The following is a 16,210-nucleotide window of genomic DNA, read 5'->3' as shown; positions in this document are numbered from 1 at the left end:
ACCTAACCTAACATAACCTAACCTAACCTAACCTAACATAAATTCACTTAACCTAACCTAACCTAACCAAACCTAACCTTACATAAATTCACTTAAACCTAACCTAACCTAACCTAACCTAACCAAACCTAACCTTACATAAATTCACTTAACCTAACCTAACCTAACCGAATCAACCCTAATTTAAAATCACTCAACCTAACCTAACATAACCTGACCTGACTTACCCTAACCAAACATAACATAACATAACCCAAGAGCATTTCTTTTTTTAACTGATAACCTAACCAAAACAACCCTAACAACCCCAAACAAGCATAACCCCATGCCCTTCCTATCACCACTCCTTAATTAACAACCCTTTAACAACTTTTACATCTTCCTTATCACCACGTCCTTTTTCATTAGCTATTTACGCCCTTCCGTCACTCATCCCTCCCTGGCGCTGCCCTTATCGACGCCCTGTCTTTGTGTTCCTGACGGCTAATGTTTTTTTTCTTCTTAAAGGGAGAATGAATGAAGCTGCTCGTTCCTGCAAGAATTCTGCACTCCTACTGCAGTCTAGTCTTCTCTGGCCTTCCTTGTGACTCACGAAGGCAAAAGGGGAAGACGTAAGGAAAGTGAAAGGAAAATGAAAGAGGAGTAAAAGAGGACGGTAGATTGAATAGAGGTGATAGACGGAATGGATGATGAGAGGGTAAGATGGAGGGAAATGAAAAAGAGGGGGAGGAAAAGGAGGGAGGAAGAACAAAAGGAGGTAATGAAGGGATGACGAAATGGAGGAAGGGAAATAACAGGGAAATGGAACATAGATAAAAGTGGGAGGAAAAAAAAGAAAAGAAGAAAGGAGTGACAGGAGAGATGAAGGGAGGGAGGGAGGGAAAGAAAAGAGGAAAGCAAGATAAAAAAAAAGGAAGAAAAATACGGAAAGAGTGGCCAGAGACAAAATATGAAGGTAAAAAGGAGTCAAATGAGAGAAAAAAAAATGGGGAAGAAAAATTAAGGGAAGAAAATGAAAGGAATGTCATAGATAAGAAGCAAATAAAAGAGAAAAAGGAAAAAAAACTAAAGGAAGGAAAAGAAATGAACAACGACAGGAAGGAAGAAGAGGAGGAAGAAGGAAAGAAGGAAAGAGGAGGGCAGCTATGCAATGAGGTACGGAAGGAGATGGTTAGAGAGAGAGAAAAAAAAAACGAAGGAAAGAAAAGAGGGAATGGACAAAGAGAAATGACGTGAAGGATGCAAAGTGAGAGGCGACGAGGAGGAAGAGGAGGAGGAGGAGGAGATACTCTGATGGAGAGAGGAGAGGAGGAAAGAGAGAGGGGAGATAAGATGAGAGGTCAAAGATAACAAGTACGTTTCTTAGTGTTTCGTGCTGAATTGGAGGCGAGGGATGGACAAAAGTGGAGGAGGAGGAGGAAGAACAAAAAGAAACAGAGAAGCAGATAAGTGAAAACAAAGAGATATTAAACACAAACGACAGTGCAGAGAACAATCAGAAAGGGGGAATAACTGAAACAAGAACAACAATGATAAATGAGGGCAAGAGAACAAGGACAGAATGAAAACACGAGGCAATGAAAACTCAACACATAACCTAACCTAACCAAATGAAAACCCAAGGAATACCAAGCATACAGACTAACCCAACTTAACCTAACCTAACCCAACTTAACCTAACCTAACCCAATCAAAACCCAACATATAACTCCCCTGGCACAACAGGAGCAGTACACGTCAGAACAAACACAACATGAGGGTGATGAAATGGAACTAAAATGGCTCCATTTTTTTTTCACACACAAAACTCTTTCACTTTTAACTCTACGTATTTTTGAGGGTGTGTGTGTAGCGAGACTGTGGCCATATTTACACTACAGCGCCCGTTCTCTCAACACGAATATTCAAATAACACACACAAAAAAGAAAATTAACACAGACGAAACGAGACAATTAAGATTAAGACAAATAAGACTAGACAATAAAAAAAAAAGTGTAATATGACAATAATATTTAAGAGACATGGAAAATTAGGTTGAAAATAACGAGTCATGACCAAGTGGGGCATGGAAGAAAACGGAAGGTAGCGAACGATACAGTGAGAGGGGGACTTTAATATTAATTGCAAGGGGACAGGGTGGCAAGACAGGCGGGTGACAATAAGATGACGGCAGAGATGGTTCGTTTACTGCTGATTGGAGTGGCAGTACCCAGACATATGCTGCAGGGTTAGGTTTCCGCTGCCTAACTTCTGTAACTCGCCCGTGTTGCTACTGTTGTTGTTGTTGTTGTTGTTGTTGTTGTTGTTGTTGTTGTTGTTGTTGTTGTTATCACTGCTGCTACTACGGCTTCTATTAAAACTAAGGCTATACTATTGCTAATATTGCTACTGCTGACTTTACTACTACTACTACTACTACTACTATACTCCTGCACACACACAGTTACCACATCCATCTCATAAGCATACGATTACTGGATCGATATACCAAAACAACAATGAATAATAACAATGAAAAAAAAATAATAAAATTTACCCAACAAATTTGTATGGGAAATCAATCCAGTACTTGTGATCAATGAAAAAAAAGAAGACAGTCTGGGAGAAAGTGAGAAAAGAAAATAAGCACTGGGAGATTGATGAAGAATATCACTCTTATGCTTCAACAAAACACACGTAAGTAAAGTCACACACACTCATAGGACCATAATCTGAAACACTTCTGCGCCGCATCTCCAGTACATTCAAAAGTTGACATAGTTGACATCACACGAATTTTTAACGATGGTTTTACGGTTCTAGTGACAGATTAACAAGATTTCTACATTATTAACAAGCCAAACACTCTTGGAAACCCTGTGTGGCCTTTAAAAATAGTCGTGGTGAGAGAGCCTTTTATTTATTTATTTTTTTTTTAATATGAGCCAAACATCAACGTTACTTTGTCTTATATTTTCAGCGCAGCGTCCGACGAGCCTACCGAGTTGCGAGCCTCACACACCAGCGTACCTCGGCACAACTTGGGGTAACTTCTCGGTGTGTCTCCCTTCCCGCCGGCAAGGATCCTCTACCCCACCTCCACAGGTCGGTAATGGCCCGCCCTTCCTGAGTTACGTGGCGGAATATGATTATGGAACTGTAAGAGTCACAGGCGTGGAGGAGGAGGAGGAGGAGGAGGAGGAGGAGGACGACGAGGAGGAGGAGGACGACGAGGAGGAGGAGGACGACGAGGAGGAGGAGGACGAGGAGGAGGAGAAATGAGAGTGGTAGTGGTATAGCATGGTGTTCATTAATGCAGAGAGAGAGAGAGAGAGAGAGAGAGAGAGAGAGAGAGAGAGAGAGAGAGAGAGAGAGAGAGAGAGAGAGAGAGAGAGAACGATAAATCAGTACACCGCCAATGCTACACTACAGAAAAAGAGATCGAAGAAAATTGAGCAAAAAAAAAAAATCAAGAACAAATTCTCAAAAAAATAAATAAATAAAAAATTTAAACCCTTAACCTTACCACCACCCCGACATGAACACTACCTAGACACACACACACACACACACACACACACGAAAAACAAAACACCACCAAAAAAAAAAAAAAAAACTCAAAACAAGAAAAAAATCACGAACGAAAGGAAAAGTGACTCACTAAAAAAAAAAGAAAAAAAGAGAAAGAGAAAGGAGAGAAAAAAGAAGCATCCGGGAGTCTTTTTTTTTTTTTTTTAACCGCGAGTATAACTGACTGGGTTTAACATTCGCAGCAGGACCCCCGCGTGAAGTCCAATCCCCAGGAGGTCACTGCATCCTATTTCACGCGCGGGCGGACCTGAGGCCACAACGCGTCCACTGCGCCTGGGTATCACGGGCTGACGGGCCATGTGTGTGTGCGTGCGTGTGCGTGTGTGAGCCCAGTGCCGCCACCGTCCAGCCATCGCGCCAATACCACCGCCAGCATCGCCGCCAACACCACACCCACCACTGCTCTACTCATGCTTTAAGAGTGGCGAAGTGAAAGTGGAAAGTTTAAGTAAAAAATAAAGTTGCAAAATAGTAGAGGACGTATAAATGAAGTATAAAAGTAGTAAATTGAAAGTGAAAAATAAAATAACATTAAAGATGATAGTAAAACACGTATCAAGGTGTTATAGAGGTAAAATGAATATGAAAGCAAATTGGTAAAGCCAGAGTAGTAAAGAAAATGTTATATAGAAATAGCAAAGCAGAAGCAAAAAACAAAAAGTAAGAAGTAAAATCATTAGTTGCAGCAGCATAGGATACGAAAAGGTAAGATAACAAGTGGCAGTGAAGAGCAGAGTGCTTAAACGTACTATGAACAATTAGGATTCATTAACTGATTGACTAATTAATGTATAGAGCTACAACACCGGAGTCGTGTAGGGCTGGGAATAGAAACAAGCAGCGGGCGAGTGTTGTAAGCGAGTACACGATGCGGAATGGGAAGTGAAGACTATTGAATGTTATCAGGAGTTACAGGACAGGAAACACATGCAAGTCATCCCAGGTAATTACAACTGCAAAGTACCACTAGCAGCAGTAAATTAAGGATATAAGCTGTTAAGAATACTATTGTAAATCACGAAATGTTTAATAATAGGCACTAATGAATGAGGAGCTTTGGGAACGGATTAGAAAGCGTTAAAAGGAACTAGAAAACATTACGAATTAAAGAATATCAGAGTTATAAGAGAAATAACACCATAAATACACGTGGAATGGAAGCAGCCAACAGCGCAACGAACCAGAAAATTGGACCAACACGCGCATTACAATTTACGACAACGTCACTAGAAACCAGAGACCGATAAATCACAACACATATACCATTACAATATACGCAACTCCTTAGCACACATAAACTTTCACCAAAATATTACACTGACAAATATTGCCCATCACACGACCTGAAAATATGGAGACACTAAGTAATGTACGCTGGTCTGAAGAATTACCAGCATAAATATTGAAAGGTATATATCCAGAGTGATGTATCGTAGAGTGACACAGCGGAGTGGAAGTTGACGTGAGCGATCAGCGCGTGACAAATGACCGTGACTGGTAATATTAAAGTTAGCATAATAAGGCATTTGGAAAGTACAACAGCTCGTAAAAAGTAACGGGGACATGGACTGAATAAAACATGAGTATGCAGAAAATCGGTAAATGTTAAAAGAAAAAAAGTCACTACATAAAAATTCCAACGCTGCAGAGTCAATATTCAGCAATTTTAGAGTATAAAATAGACATTACAAAAGAAACTCAGAGTAAAATAAAACATTCCGCACCAATTGTGAATAAATACAGGCCACTATCCAATAACCTTGAAGTAGAAAAATCATTATTCAACAATCTTAATAAAAAAAAGAAACCATCATTATGTACCAACTTAAAAGTAAAAGTAAAAAAAAAAATATACAGTAGCTCTGAAATAAAAAAAATACGACATTCTTTAATGAAAAAAGGCTACAAATATAAGTCTTAGAAATAATATAAAATACCGAAATCTTAGGCAACACACACACACACACACACACACACACACACACACCTGCCAATCCCTCACACTAATCATGACCTCCAACTTATAATCGGAAGCGCCAATGAACGCAAACAAATACAAACAAATAAATGAAATGCTAACACTTGGTGGGCACTAATTACACGCTTGCTTACCTTGCCCACGCTCTCCACACCAAGCAACGCGAAGGGAAGGAAAAGACTTAAATAAAATACCCACGAATGAGTAAGATTTGAGAGACTTTCTAATGAAATACTTTGAGACGGTGAAGTAGAATATTTCATTTTATGTTAGTATTTGAAACTTTACTGAATCGAAAGTATATATTAGTCTCTCTCTCTCTCTCTCTCTCTCTCTCTCTCTCTCTCTCTCTCTCTCTCTCTCTCTCTCTCTCTCTCTCTCTCTTAACAGAAGGTAATATTTGGATTCTGCGCTCTCGTTCACATCAATATCTTTATTTTTCCTCTGCTTTGCGATTCTTTTTAATGGGTTTCCCGTGTTTGGTCTCCTACGGTTTCTCTATTCCCATAACCTCTTTCCCCCTTGTCCTCCTCTCATTCCCCTCAGGCCCATGCGAACCCCTCAGGCCATTCACCTCTCCTCCCTCATGACTTTTCCTCTTTTCTCTCCGCCGAGTCTTCTCCGTCCCTCCCTCTTCCTTCTTCGCATATTTTCCTTCCTCTCTCCCCCATTCCTGGTCCTTTCAAGTGCGTCTTTTCTTCTTCCTATTTTCTCTTCCTTTAATTTGTTCTCTTCTCTTTCTCTCTCCCTTCTTAGCATCTATTCCTTCCTCTCCAATTCTTTCTAGTCTTTCTAAACTCCTCTTTCCCTTTTCTTATTTCCTTTCTCCCTCATTTATTCCCTTCTCCCTGTGTTCTTTGCATCATTTCCTTATTCCTCTATTCCCTCCGGCTTCTCTAAAGTGTCCTCTTTCCTTCCTCTCATTATCTTTCTCCTTCATTTATTCCCTCTCTGTCCCCTTTAAATTTTTTTTTCCTTCTTTCCCTTCTTTACTTAACTCTCGATTCTTCATTTTCTTTATTTTTCTCAGCTGTCTATCTCGCTCGTTTATTCCCTATATGTATATCCCTCCTGTCTTTATGCCTCCTATGCCATCCGTTACTTAACACTGAACATTATAACTAATCACAAACATCCTCGTAAGGGACAAGGCTTATTTATTGTTGTTTATTCTTCCCTTGCGTTTCTTTTCACCTCTCTCTGAGTTACCGAGGCGAGCTGTGAGAGGAGTCATTATTTCTTGTATAAGAGAGGCGAAAAGTAAACAAAAACTTAAGAACGTTGTTGGGAGGACGTTAAGCTGATTCCAAGTCCATTTTCTCTCTCTCCTCTTCGCATCCCGACTGGACTTAGTAAGGCACGAAGGAAGGGAGAGAGGAAGGGAAGCAAGAAGAAAGACGCGGAGTGGTGGAAACGTAAAGAAATACTAAAGAATATGATGTATAGGAGGAAAACGTAAAAAATGCGAATGATGGTGACAAAAAAGGAATAGAGAGAGGAGAGAAAGGCCAGTAATGTAAAGAAATTGAGATTATAATTCATTGTAAGAAAACTTGAGATGTCTGAAGGATGAAAGAGGTATAAATATTAAGGAAACAGTTGAGGGTAAGATTTAAAGTAAGAAAACTGAGAATGTCTGAGGGAAGAGAGGAGGGAGACGGAAGCAACGAAGGGATAGAAACGTTAAGTAAATAGTTGGGAATAAATCTTTACGTAAAAAAAAAGAAATGCGGAGGATATCTGAGAATGAGAGGAAAAGGAAGACACCAAGAGAAGAAATGAAAGAGTATAAGTGTCGAAAAACAGTTGAGAATATAATTTACAGTAAGAGGAGAAGACGTCCGAGAGATGAAGGATTACAGAGGATCTCCAGGGAAGTTTAACACGGGCATAAGAGAATTTTCCGTCGTTTTGAATAGTTTGGGTTCACGGTGTCATTTTCTCCCTGTTTCCCTTCCTCTCCTGCATTCCATTTTCACTCTCCTCCCTGATGGCCACTTTTCTGTCTCTTTAAGTCTTAAATCCCTTACCTGCACTTAGCACCGTTTCCAAAATTCCCTTTCCTATTCCCATTTCACATCTGAAGTATTCACATTCTCTTCTACTTCCTCTTTTATTCCATTTATATACGTTTCTTTTTTCAGGGGACTTTTTTCATGTTCCCCCCTTCTCTCTCTCTCTCTCTCTCTCTCTCTCTCTCTCTCTCTCTCTCTCTCTCTCTCTCTCTCTCTCTCTCTCATTGTCTGCTAGCAACTTTTCCAATTTTTTACCTTCCCTCTTTCATTTCATTGCATCTCTCAAGTATTCACATTCGCTTCCTTATTCCCTCTTTTCTTTCTCTCATGTGCAGTTCTCCTAATTTCTTCCACTTCTTCCTTGTTCTCTATATTCCCTTACTCCTCTCTTTCCCTCAAGTACCGTTCTTTTTACGAATATATCTAATATCTTCCACATGTCCTCTTTCTCTTATTCATACTTCCCTTATTCACTGTTTTTTTCCTGCCCAACTGACTGAGGTCTTTAAGTGGTATAGGGGACATAACAAGGGTGACGTAAAGAAAATTCTCCGGATCAGTAATTGAGACAGAGCAAGAAATAACAGGTTTAAGCTTGAAAATGTAAAAAAAAGAGATAGGAAGGAATTGGTTCTCAAATAGAGTGGTTGATGGATGAATGAGATGGACTCAGTAATCAGGTTGTTAGTGTTGAGTCATTAGGAAACTTTAAAAGATTAGATTAATTTATGGATGGAAATAAGAAGGTATGTTTCATGTAAAATCTGTCAAGTGTAGGCCTAATGGCTTCTTATAATTCCCCTTGCTTTTCTTATATTTTTATGTCAACTTCTTTCAGATATTGCTCTCCCTCTCCATAACCCTTCCTTCTCCCACTCTCCCACTCTTATTTCTCTTATGCACTGTTTTATCTACGTTCCTACATGTATCTCTCCCTCTCTCTTCTCTATTCAGTCCCCCATGATTCCCTCCCGCTTCCCGCCTCTCAATGTCGTGCTTGTCCTAGATGATACAATTCGATGCAATACGATACAAAGAGCATTCGGATCCCTTGTGCTGCCGCTGTTACTTATTCACTCACGCCGAGCACCGGGCAAGGGATAAATCTATGTTCAAATAGCGCTCCCTCGCCTGTCCGATTCCACTTTTCTCCTGGAAGCATCTGGACTATTTGCAGTACTCGTGCCGCTATTGATTCGCCTTAAACCCCACGCCTTGACAGATCCCAGAACGTGACGTGAGGTGAGGTAAGGTGAGGAGAGGTGAGGAGAGGTGAGGCATAGAATTGAATAATTAAAGATGATATTAGGAAAGAAATGAAAGAGAAATACAAATAAGAAGGAATTATACTGGTAAGGTGAGGTGAGGTGAGGTGAGGTGAGGTGAGGTGAGGCGATGATGGTATGAATAATGCAGCCTCATTTTTCCGTACCGCGAACACCTCCCACGGCAGAGGAAGAAGGCGATGGCAGTGGGGCGTGAAGGAGCAAGAGCAGAAGGAGAGGGACTAGGAGGAGGATGGGGGTGTCTATTACGGGAAAACTAATGTGCTGAAGAAGTGGCCATGAGAACTGAAGGAGAATGAAGAGACGGAAGAAGAAGAAAAAAAAAAAATGAATATGATGATGATGATAATCTTAACGACACATATACTCGTAAGACAGATACTTCGCAGGAGACACAAAGCACAAGTACATACCCACAAACAAACTGCACAAAATAATTTACACAAGTGAACTAACAGACACTCCCAACCTTTCTTCCCCGCAACACAAATCTCCATTTCCAAGACCATTAAACTTGCAGCAGGTAACCGCCCTACCCTTCTGACACCTGCCCTGCTCCACCGTCTTCCCCGCGCTGCCTAAGGGAGTCTCACATCGACTAATCCGCATAAGAGGATGAAGAATAGGGTGCGCTCAATCGCTCCGGACTAGACCCTCTGGCAAGCGGAGTAGCATTCATTTGCTGAACACAGAGATTAAAGACGATTACACACAATTAGGGAGCTCGGGGGATGTGGACTGGTGGAGTGGAAACGCAGTCATACCTCCACTGCATTCTCCGCTCCCTGGAAATCCATGTGTTCTTCTCCAGGCATCAAGAAACCCAGTGACATCAAACACGGGCCTACAAAGTGGATTTCCCGGTTCCCTGCGACTCAAGCCCTATATCCACCATCCACCGCGCGCTGCCTTCCCTTCGCCATGCATTCGCCAGGTGTGTTTCCCTCACCGTTCGCCCTCAGAGGTTTGCATATTAATTGTTTTACACTCGATCGACACAAACTGTTCTGGCGCCTCCCGCTCGTCGGCTGCCAATAGCTCCAAAAGGCTGTTCCGAGTGAGGAATTTTTCATAACCATTTCCATATTAATCAGACAAGCTTCCCCCTTCACCATTTTTTTTTCCACCCGTCTCTCTCTCTTTCTCTCGACCTCCTGGCAGAGATTTAGTGTTCGGTGAGGAAGGGATAAAAAACTAAACAGACTATCGACCTTCTGGTGTGCTGGGGATAATAAATCATATGGAGGGTATAAGAGAGAGAAAAACCGAACCGATATAACACAAAAATAATACAAGAATACGAGGAAAAAACGGCGCTACGACATCTCAACTCCACTCAACTCGTCACTAATACGAATATACACCTAATATACAATACACACACCTAATATACAATACACACTATACTTAATACCATAGGAGAGAGAAAATACGGAAAACACAGTCATTAGCGGCCAGACATTTCTCTCTCTCTCTCTCTCTCTCTCTCTCTCTCTCTCTCTCTCTCTCTCTCTCTCTCTCTCTCTCTCTCTCTCTCTCTCTCTCTCTCTCTCTCTCTCTCTCTCTCTCTTATAAAGTCAACACTAATGTGATCAATAAAAACCTGACGAGAGAAAATTTATTATACTTCCAATATGTTTTCCGGCAGAGAGAGAGAGAGAGAGAGAGAGAGAGAGAGAGAGAGAGAGAAAATTCCACTGAAATATAAAAAGCCCTAGGAGATGAAAGAGGAGAACTACGTAATGTAAAAGGAGACGCCTAGGGAGAAAGAAAGGAAAGCGAGAAATTGAGGATATGCAAGACTTGAGATTGAGAAAAAAAAGACTGAGGAATGGAAAGAAGATTTGGAAAGGGGAGACGAAAAAGAAATTGGAGGTAAAAAACGAAGAGGAGGAGAAGAGAAGGAAGAGGGGGACGAAGACGGGAACATCGAGAGCTGGGGATGAGGATGAAGAGAAAGACGAGATCGCCAAGACTGCAGACGAGGACGAGGAATGGATGGACAGGTCTGCGGTGCCGCCTGGGTGTAAGGGGGAGATGGGAGGGGACAGCGGGATAGGGGAGGGGCACGCCGCGCCATCCTGGACACAATGGGAAGATGACCACGGCGACGGCAAGGGGAATGTTTGTTTGCAGTTTGGGAAGCTGAGGCGACATTGTCTTCTGTGGGACATTTTCTCGTAAATTGGTGAGACAACGGACGTCCTGCTCCCTCCCTTTATCCTACTCCTACTCCTCCTCCTCCTCCTCCTCCTCCTCCTCCTCCTCCTTCTCTTCTTTTATTTCCTTTCTTCTCTCTCCTCACTTTTTTTTTGTCCTATTTTCCGTTTCTTTGATTCTTCCCATTTTTTTTTGTTATGTTATTTAATTCATCTCTCCTGCTTCTTCCTTCGCTTTTTAATTTCCTTTCTTGTCTCTCCTCATATTTTTTTATCCTCCTATTTTTTTTCCTTTTTTCTGAGTCTCTGTTCTATATTCTATTTCTCTCTATCTGAATTTTTTTTTATCTTTTTACCTCCTTTTTCTTTGTCCTTCCCTTTTATATCCTCCTATTTCTCCCTTTCTTTGATTCCCCTTTTTTATCCGTAATTTAATCAATCTTTCCTGCTTCCTCCTTCCCTTTTTTATCCTCCTACTTCTCCCTTTCCTTAAGTGTCTCCCTTTTTTACCTTCTTACATATTTATTTCCTTCCCTCTTCTCGCCCCTTTTCTTTTTTTTTATCGTTCAATATCTCCTTTCCTTGATTCTCTCTTGTTTTGTATCGGTCATTAATCGTTCTTAAATGTTCGTTTCTCTTTGTTTTTTTTCTTTTCATCGGGCAATTCCCTGTTTTCCTCCATTTCTACCGACTTTTCTTCATTTCTTTCTGCTCTCTTTTTTTTTTCTTAACTAATTCTTTTTTTCTTTCTCCCTCTACTTCTTGTTTTTCCTATTCCACTTTTCCTCTTTTTCTCCTCCCCTTTGCTCTCTCTTACCTTAACTTTTTTTCCTTGCTTAATTCCTCACTTCTCTTTATCCCCTCTTCTTCCTTATCTCATTCCGTCCTTCCTCCTTTATGCTTTCCTCTCCACCTCTCCTTCCTTCCTCTCCTCCCCTCCTTCCCTAAAATGGCGGGCGGAGTCATGGTGGAGATAATGGGTCTTTTATTTATTTCTAGTCTGTTCAGTCTATTTCTTATATTTTATGTCCTTATTCTCCTTCTGACTGCTACGACTCTCCTTTATTCTCTCCTCTTCCTCCATTCTCTTATCTTCATGTCTTCATATTCCCTGCACCTCCTCATTCTCGTCTTTTTCTGTTCTCCATCTCATTCTCTGCTTCTCATTTATAATTTACTATTGTATTACCTCCTTTTTGTGCGTGTCTCTCGTTTTCTACGCCTGGGTTCTCTTGAAGGTCCCGAGCAGGCGGCGTCCAAGGGCTCAGTGACCTTCGGGACTTGAATCCATTAGGGCTTTATTGCGTGTGGTTCCTCTTCATTACCCAGACACAACGAGCTGATGCCTCTGTGCTATTAGACGACTGGATCCTGCCCCCGCCCCCCTCTACCCCCTAACCGGCGCCATATGACTGCCTTGTAGCGGCGAAATTTAATCAGTCAGTCAGTCAGTCAGTCGGGCATTGTTCTCTCTTCGTTTATTAAGTATTTATTAAGTTTATTATAAGATTTGCAGATACTCATGTTATAAAATATTATGCCGCTTCCTCTATAGTGCATTATGGCTGCCTTGTAACGGCGAAATGTAATCAGTCAGTGAGTCAGATGGCCATTGTTTTCTCTGTTTTGTTCCCTCGCATGTAGTTTGCTAGTATTGGTAAAATTAGCCTTTGTGATGGATTTTTCTTCTGCTTGTTCAATATCAGTGTCAGATTTTCTTGTAGTGTAGAAATTTAATCAGTCAGACGGTCAGTAGTTCATTGTTCCCTTTTATTCAGTTTTCTTTTATTAAATTATTAGTATTAAGATCAACAGGCGCCATATTGTGTTAATCAGTTAATCAGTCTTTTTTTTTTTTCATCTTTATATGAAAACGGCGGAGATAAGAAGTAAAGATACAGAAAACTAATGACATGAATGAAAATACGAGCAAATGTGTTACAATGAAGAGAAAAATCATTCTTTAAGGTATAATTTTTCTGTTTACTTTTTGTTTTGTATTCCCTTCTACCTCCCTTTTTTTTTTTTATCAGGCAAATATAGATGTAAGATTTTAAGAGACAGAGTAAATACATGAAGCCAGGTAAGTAAAACAAGGAATTTTTTTCGAGGTCCTTTCTTTTTTGTGTCTTCCTTGAATTTATCTGCCACACATTTATTTTTTTTGTCCTTATTTTCCCTATTTTTTTTATTCTAACCTTCTCCACATCTTTCAAGGCGCTCTTCTTTTCATAGTCTATTGTATTCCCTTCTTCTCCGTCTTTTCCACATCTCTGTTTTTCTATCTCAGCACAACTCCATTTTTTATCCCACATTTTTTCCCCATACCTTTCTTACTTATAATCTTTTTCATAGTTTATTGCATTCCTTTCTATTTTATCTTCCTCACAACTCTATTTTTCTATATCCCAACATCGTCCTTAATTTATCCTTTATTCCCTATTTCGCCACACTTTTATTTACATCCTCCCACCAAACTCCCTTTTTCCCTCCCTTCGGTAACATTCCATTCTTTTCTCATCTTCCCTTATCTCTATATTTATCTCTCCACATATCGTCCTTATTTTATTCTCTATTCCCTATTTTCACCACACCTTCCTTATTTACATATCCCCTAACAAACTCTCTTTTTCCTTCCCTCTGCAACATTTTCCTTATTTTTAAACGTACCTCATATTTCGCTCGGCAGCAAGAGACATTTCCTCTCAGGTGGACGAGTTTCCGATACGAAGAGGAAGTTAAGTTCTCGTCACTACACACCCCCGCCCTGTGAGGCTTGAGTTTCATCCAGCAGGTATAGGAGGGAGGCGGAGCAGTGACGCGGAGATCAGGTTATTCTTTAAGACAAGACTTTATGCGGTGCTGCTCTCGCGTGTCCTTGGCCCCTGTGTGTCTCCAGGATGATGGCTGATAGGAGGGCCGGGAATGAGGTCACGACATCGAGAGGGAGAGGCAGGAAGAGTCTGATGGAGAGAGAGACGGGGTTAAGGTTAAAGTTAAGCCGATTAAGGTACGGTAGGTATGCACAGTGAAGATTTTTCCATACAGTTTCATAGATACGTACCTTCGTCAGTAATCCAGTTGTGATTTCCTGGTATTTCTTCGTTCCTACGTGTTCTTGTGAATTCCAGGATTGGATTTCTTATACTTCATCCAGGTTTCCGGAGGCCCTTGTGCTTGGTTCAAGAGTTTCAGGAAGTCCTTGTGGCTGTTTCCAGGTTTCCTGCAGCTTTTATGATTGGTTCCAGTGTTTTAGAGGTCCTCCTGATTGCTTCCAAGGGTCTTTATCCAGTTTCATGCTGTCCCCGTATAAGGTATAAGATAAGCGACCTCCATCCCTCAGGCTCCGCTGTGCCGCGAGCCTCCAGCACTACTCTGAGTTATGGAACGAGTAGGACGCGGCTGGATGGTGATGAGGGCACGCTCTGCTACGAGGAGCGACGCGGGGTGAGGGACGGGAAGGGAACGGCAGCAGGAAGGGAAGCGTTGATAGGGTAAGAAGTGACACACACACACACACACACACACACACACACACACACACACACACACACACACGAAGAATGAGAAAGTGGCCGGCCGTGCAGTTACACATCGACAAAAATAAATGTTCTCATTCTCGCTCACATTCCACTCCTCATCGGCGGAGGAGCAGGGAGCGTGTAATGTCCCGCCGTTAGGAACACCGAAATAAATAAAGATAAAGGACTATAGCGGCGCGGTACTCACGGCGGGGAGGAAAGACGTCAAAGGGAAAGCGTCGTGTAAAAAAACTGACAGCAATACAGAGAAGCGCTCTACTCACCGTTGTATTGCTCCTTTGCGACGCCAGATCTGTGGGAGGAGAATAAAACTTTAACTGTTTCAATTGCAAGGATCGTTTTTTTGTTAGCATTGAATACCTGAATAAATAAATGAATAAATACGCAAACAGATAAATGAATAAATTAATAAATAAATAAACAAATAGTTATCTCCACTGACAATAATGATAATAATAAGGAAAAAAAGTGGATAGGAGGTTACTTTTGTCTTTCGTACTATATAGGAACTAGAATAATACAAAAGAGCAAAAAAAAGTAATTAAAGAAAACAGTCTTGCAGTGAAAGAGCTAAACGGAATAGGAAGTTACTGTCTTCGTACTGCACTATATAAGAACTACTACACAGGACTGAGACTGCAATAAAAAAAAATAAGTGTAGGCAAAATATAAGATTATGACAAAAAAAAAAAGAAAAAAAATCTGGCATTGAAAGATTTAAACAAAGCAAGAAGTAGATTTTGTTCCTTGTATTATATAAGGACAACTGCACAAGACAAATAAACAAATAAATGCCTGAAAAATATATGACTCTTAAAAAAAAATAAATATGGCAGCGAAAGGGTTAAAGTTAAAAAGAGCCTCTTACTCCACATACTTAAAATGCCTTAAAAATGTTACTCTCTCTTCCCTCTCTCATAAATAATCTAGCGCCGGATACCCATAACAGGAACGAGTCTGGCCGGGAGGGGAGGAGACGCAGGATCTGAGGGAAAAATGGGAGGCGAGAAAGGGAAGAATTAAGAGACAGTGTAGCCTCCAGAGGGCGTCGTGTTGCCAGGCAGATTTAGGAGCGTGGGTCAGGGAGCGTGGGAGAGATGTGCACGAGGAACAGAAAATAAAGAAAGGAAATACACACAAGAACAGTGATGTTTTGAAAAAGGGATGAAAAAGAAAAATGTAAACAAAAGAGAAAATAAAGAGACACACAATAAAAACGGAAATATAGGAAAATGAAAAGAGGAGAACTGTACACCAAAAACGAAAATGAGGAACGAAAAGGATAATAAAAAATAAGACGAAAAATACAGGAATGAAAAAAAGGAAGAAAACTGTAGAAAAAAAGAAGAATACTTGGAACAAACAGGAAAATAAAAAAAACAGAACATTTACACAATAGAAAATTAAAAGAATGGAAAAGAAAACTATAGATCAAAAAAGAAAATGAGGAACAAAAAGGATAAAAAAATAAATGAACGGAAAGATACATCAATGAAAAAAAGGAAAAAAAAAATGTAGTCAAAGAGAAAACAAGAAACAAATAATGAAAAAAAAAAAAGACGAGACGTATACCCAACAAAGAACGGAAAGATAAAGGAATGAAGAGGAAAAACGTAGACAGAAGAAAGAACCATGAAGTAAGAATAACACAGTAAAACA

The 16,210-nt window shown here is 40.5% G+C and overlaps 1 protein-coding gene across 4 annotated transcripts in view; it reads right to left on the bottom strand.

Moving 5' to 3' along the window:
- LOC135089705 (uncharacterized) overlaps positions 1–16,210 on the bottom strand; it is a 256,573-nt gene that overhangs the window by 44,855 nt on the left and 195,508 nt on the right. For all 4 annotated transcript variants that reach the window (XM_063985637.1, XM_063985639.1, XM_063985636.1 and 1 more), the window contains one exon: positions 14,815–14,843. In XM_063985637.1, the coding sequence (XP_063841707.1) occupies positions 14,815–14,843 (29 nt within the window). The remainder of the gene's footprint in view (positions 1–14,814; positions 14,844–16,210) is intronic.

The sequence above is a fragment of the Scylla paramamosain genome, chromosome 33 (genome assembly GCF_035594125.1).
Source record: "Scylla paramamosain isolate STU-SP2022 chromosome 33, ASM3559412v1, whole genome shotgun sequence".
NCBI lineage: Eukaryota > Metazoa > Arthropoda > Malacostraca > Decapoda > Portunidae > Scylla > Scylla paramamosain.
The sequence above is the reverse complement of the archived record's forward strand: the minus strand, read 5'-3'. Positions and strand labels throughout refer to the sequence as shown.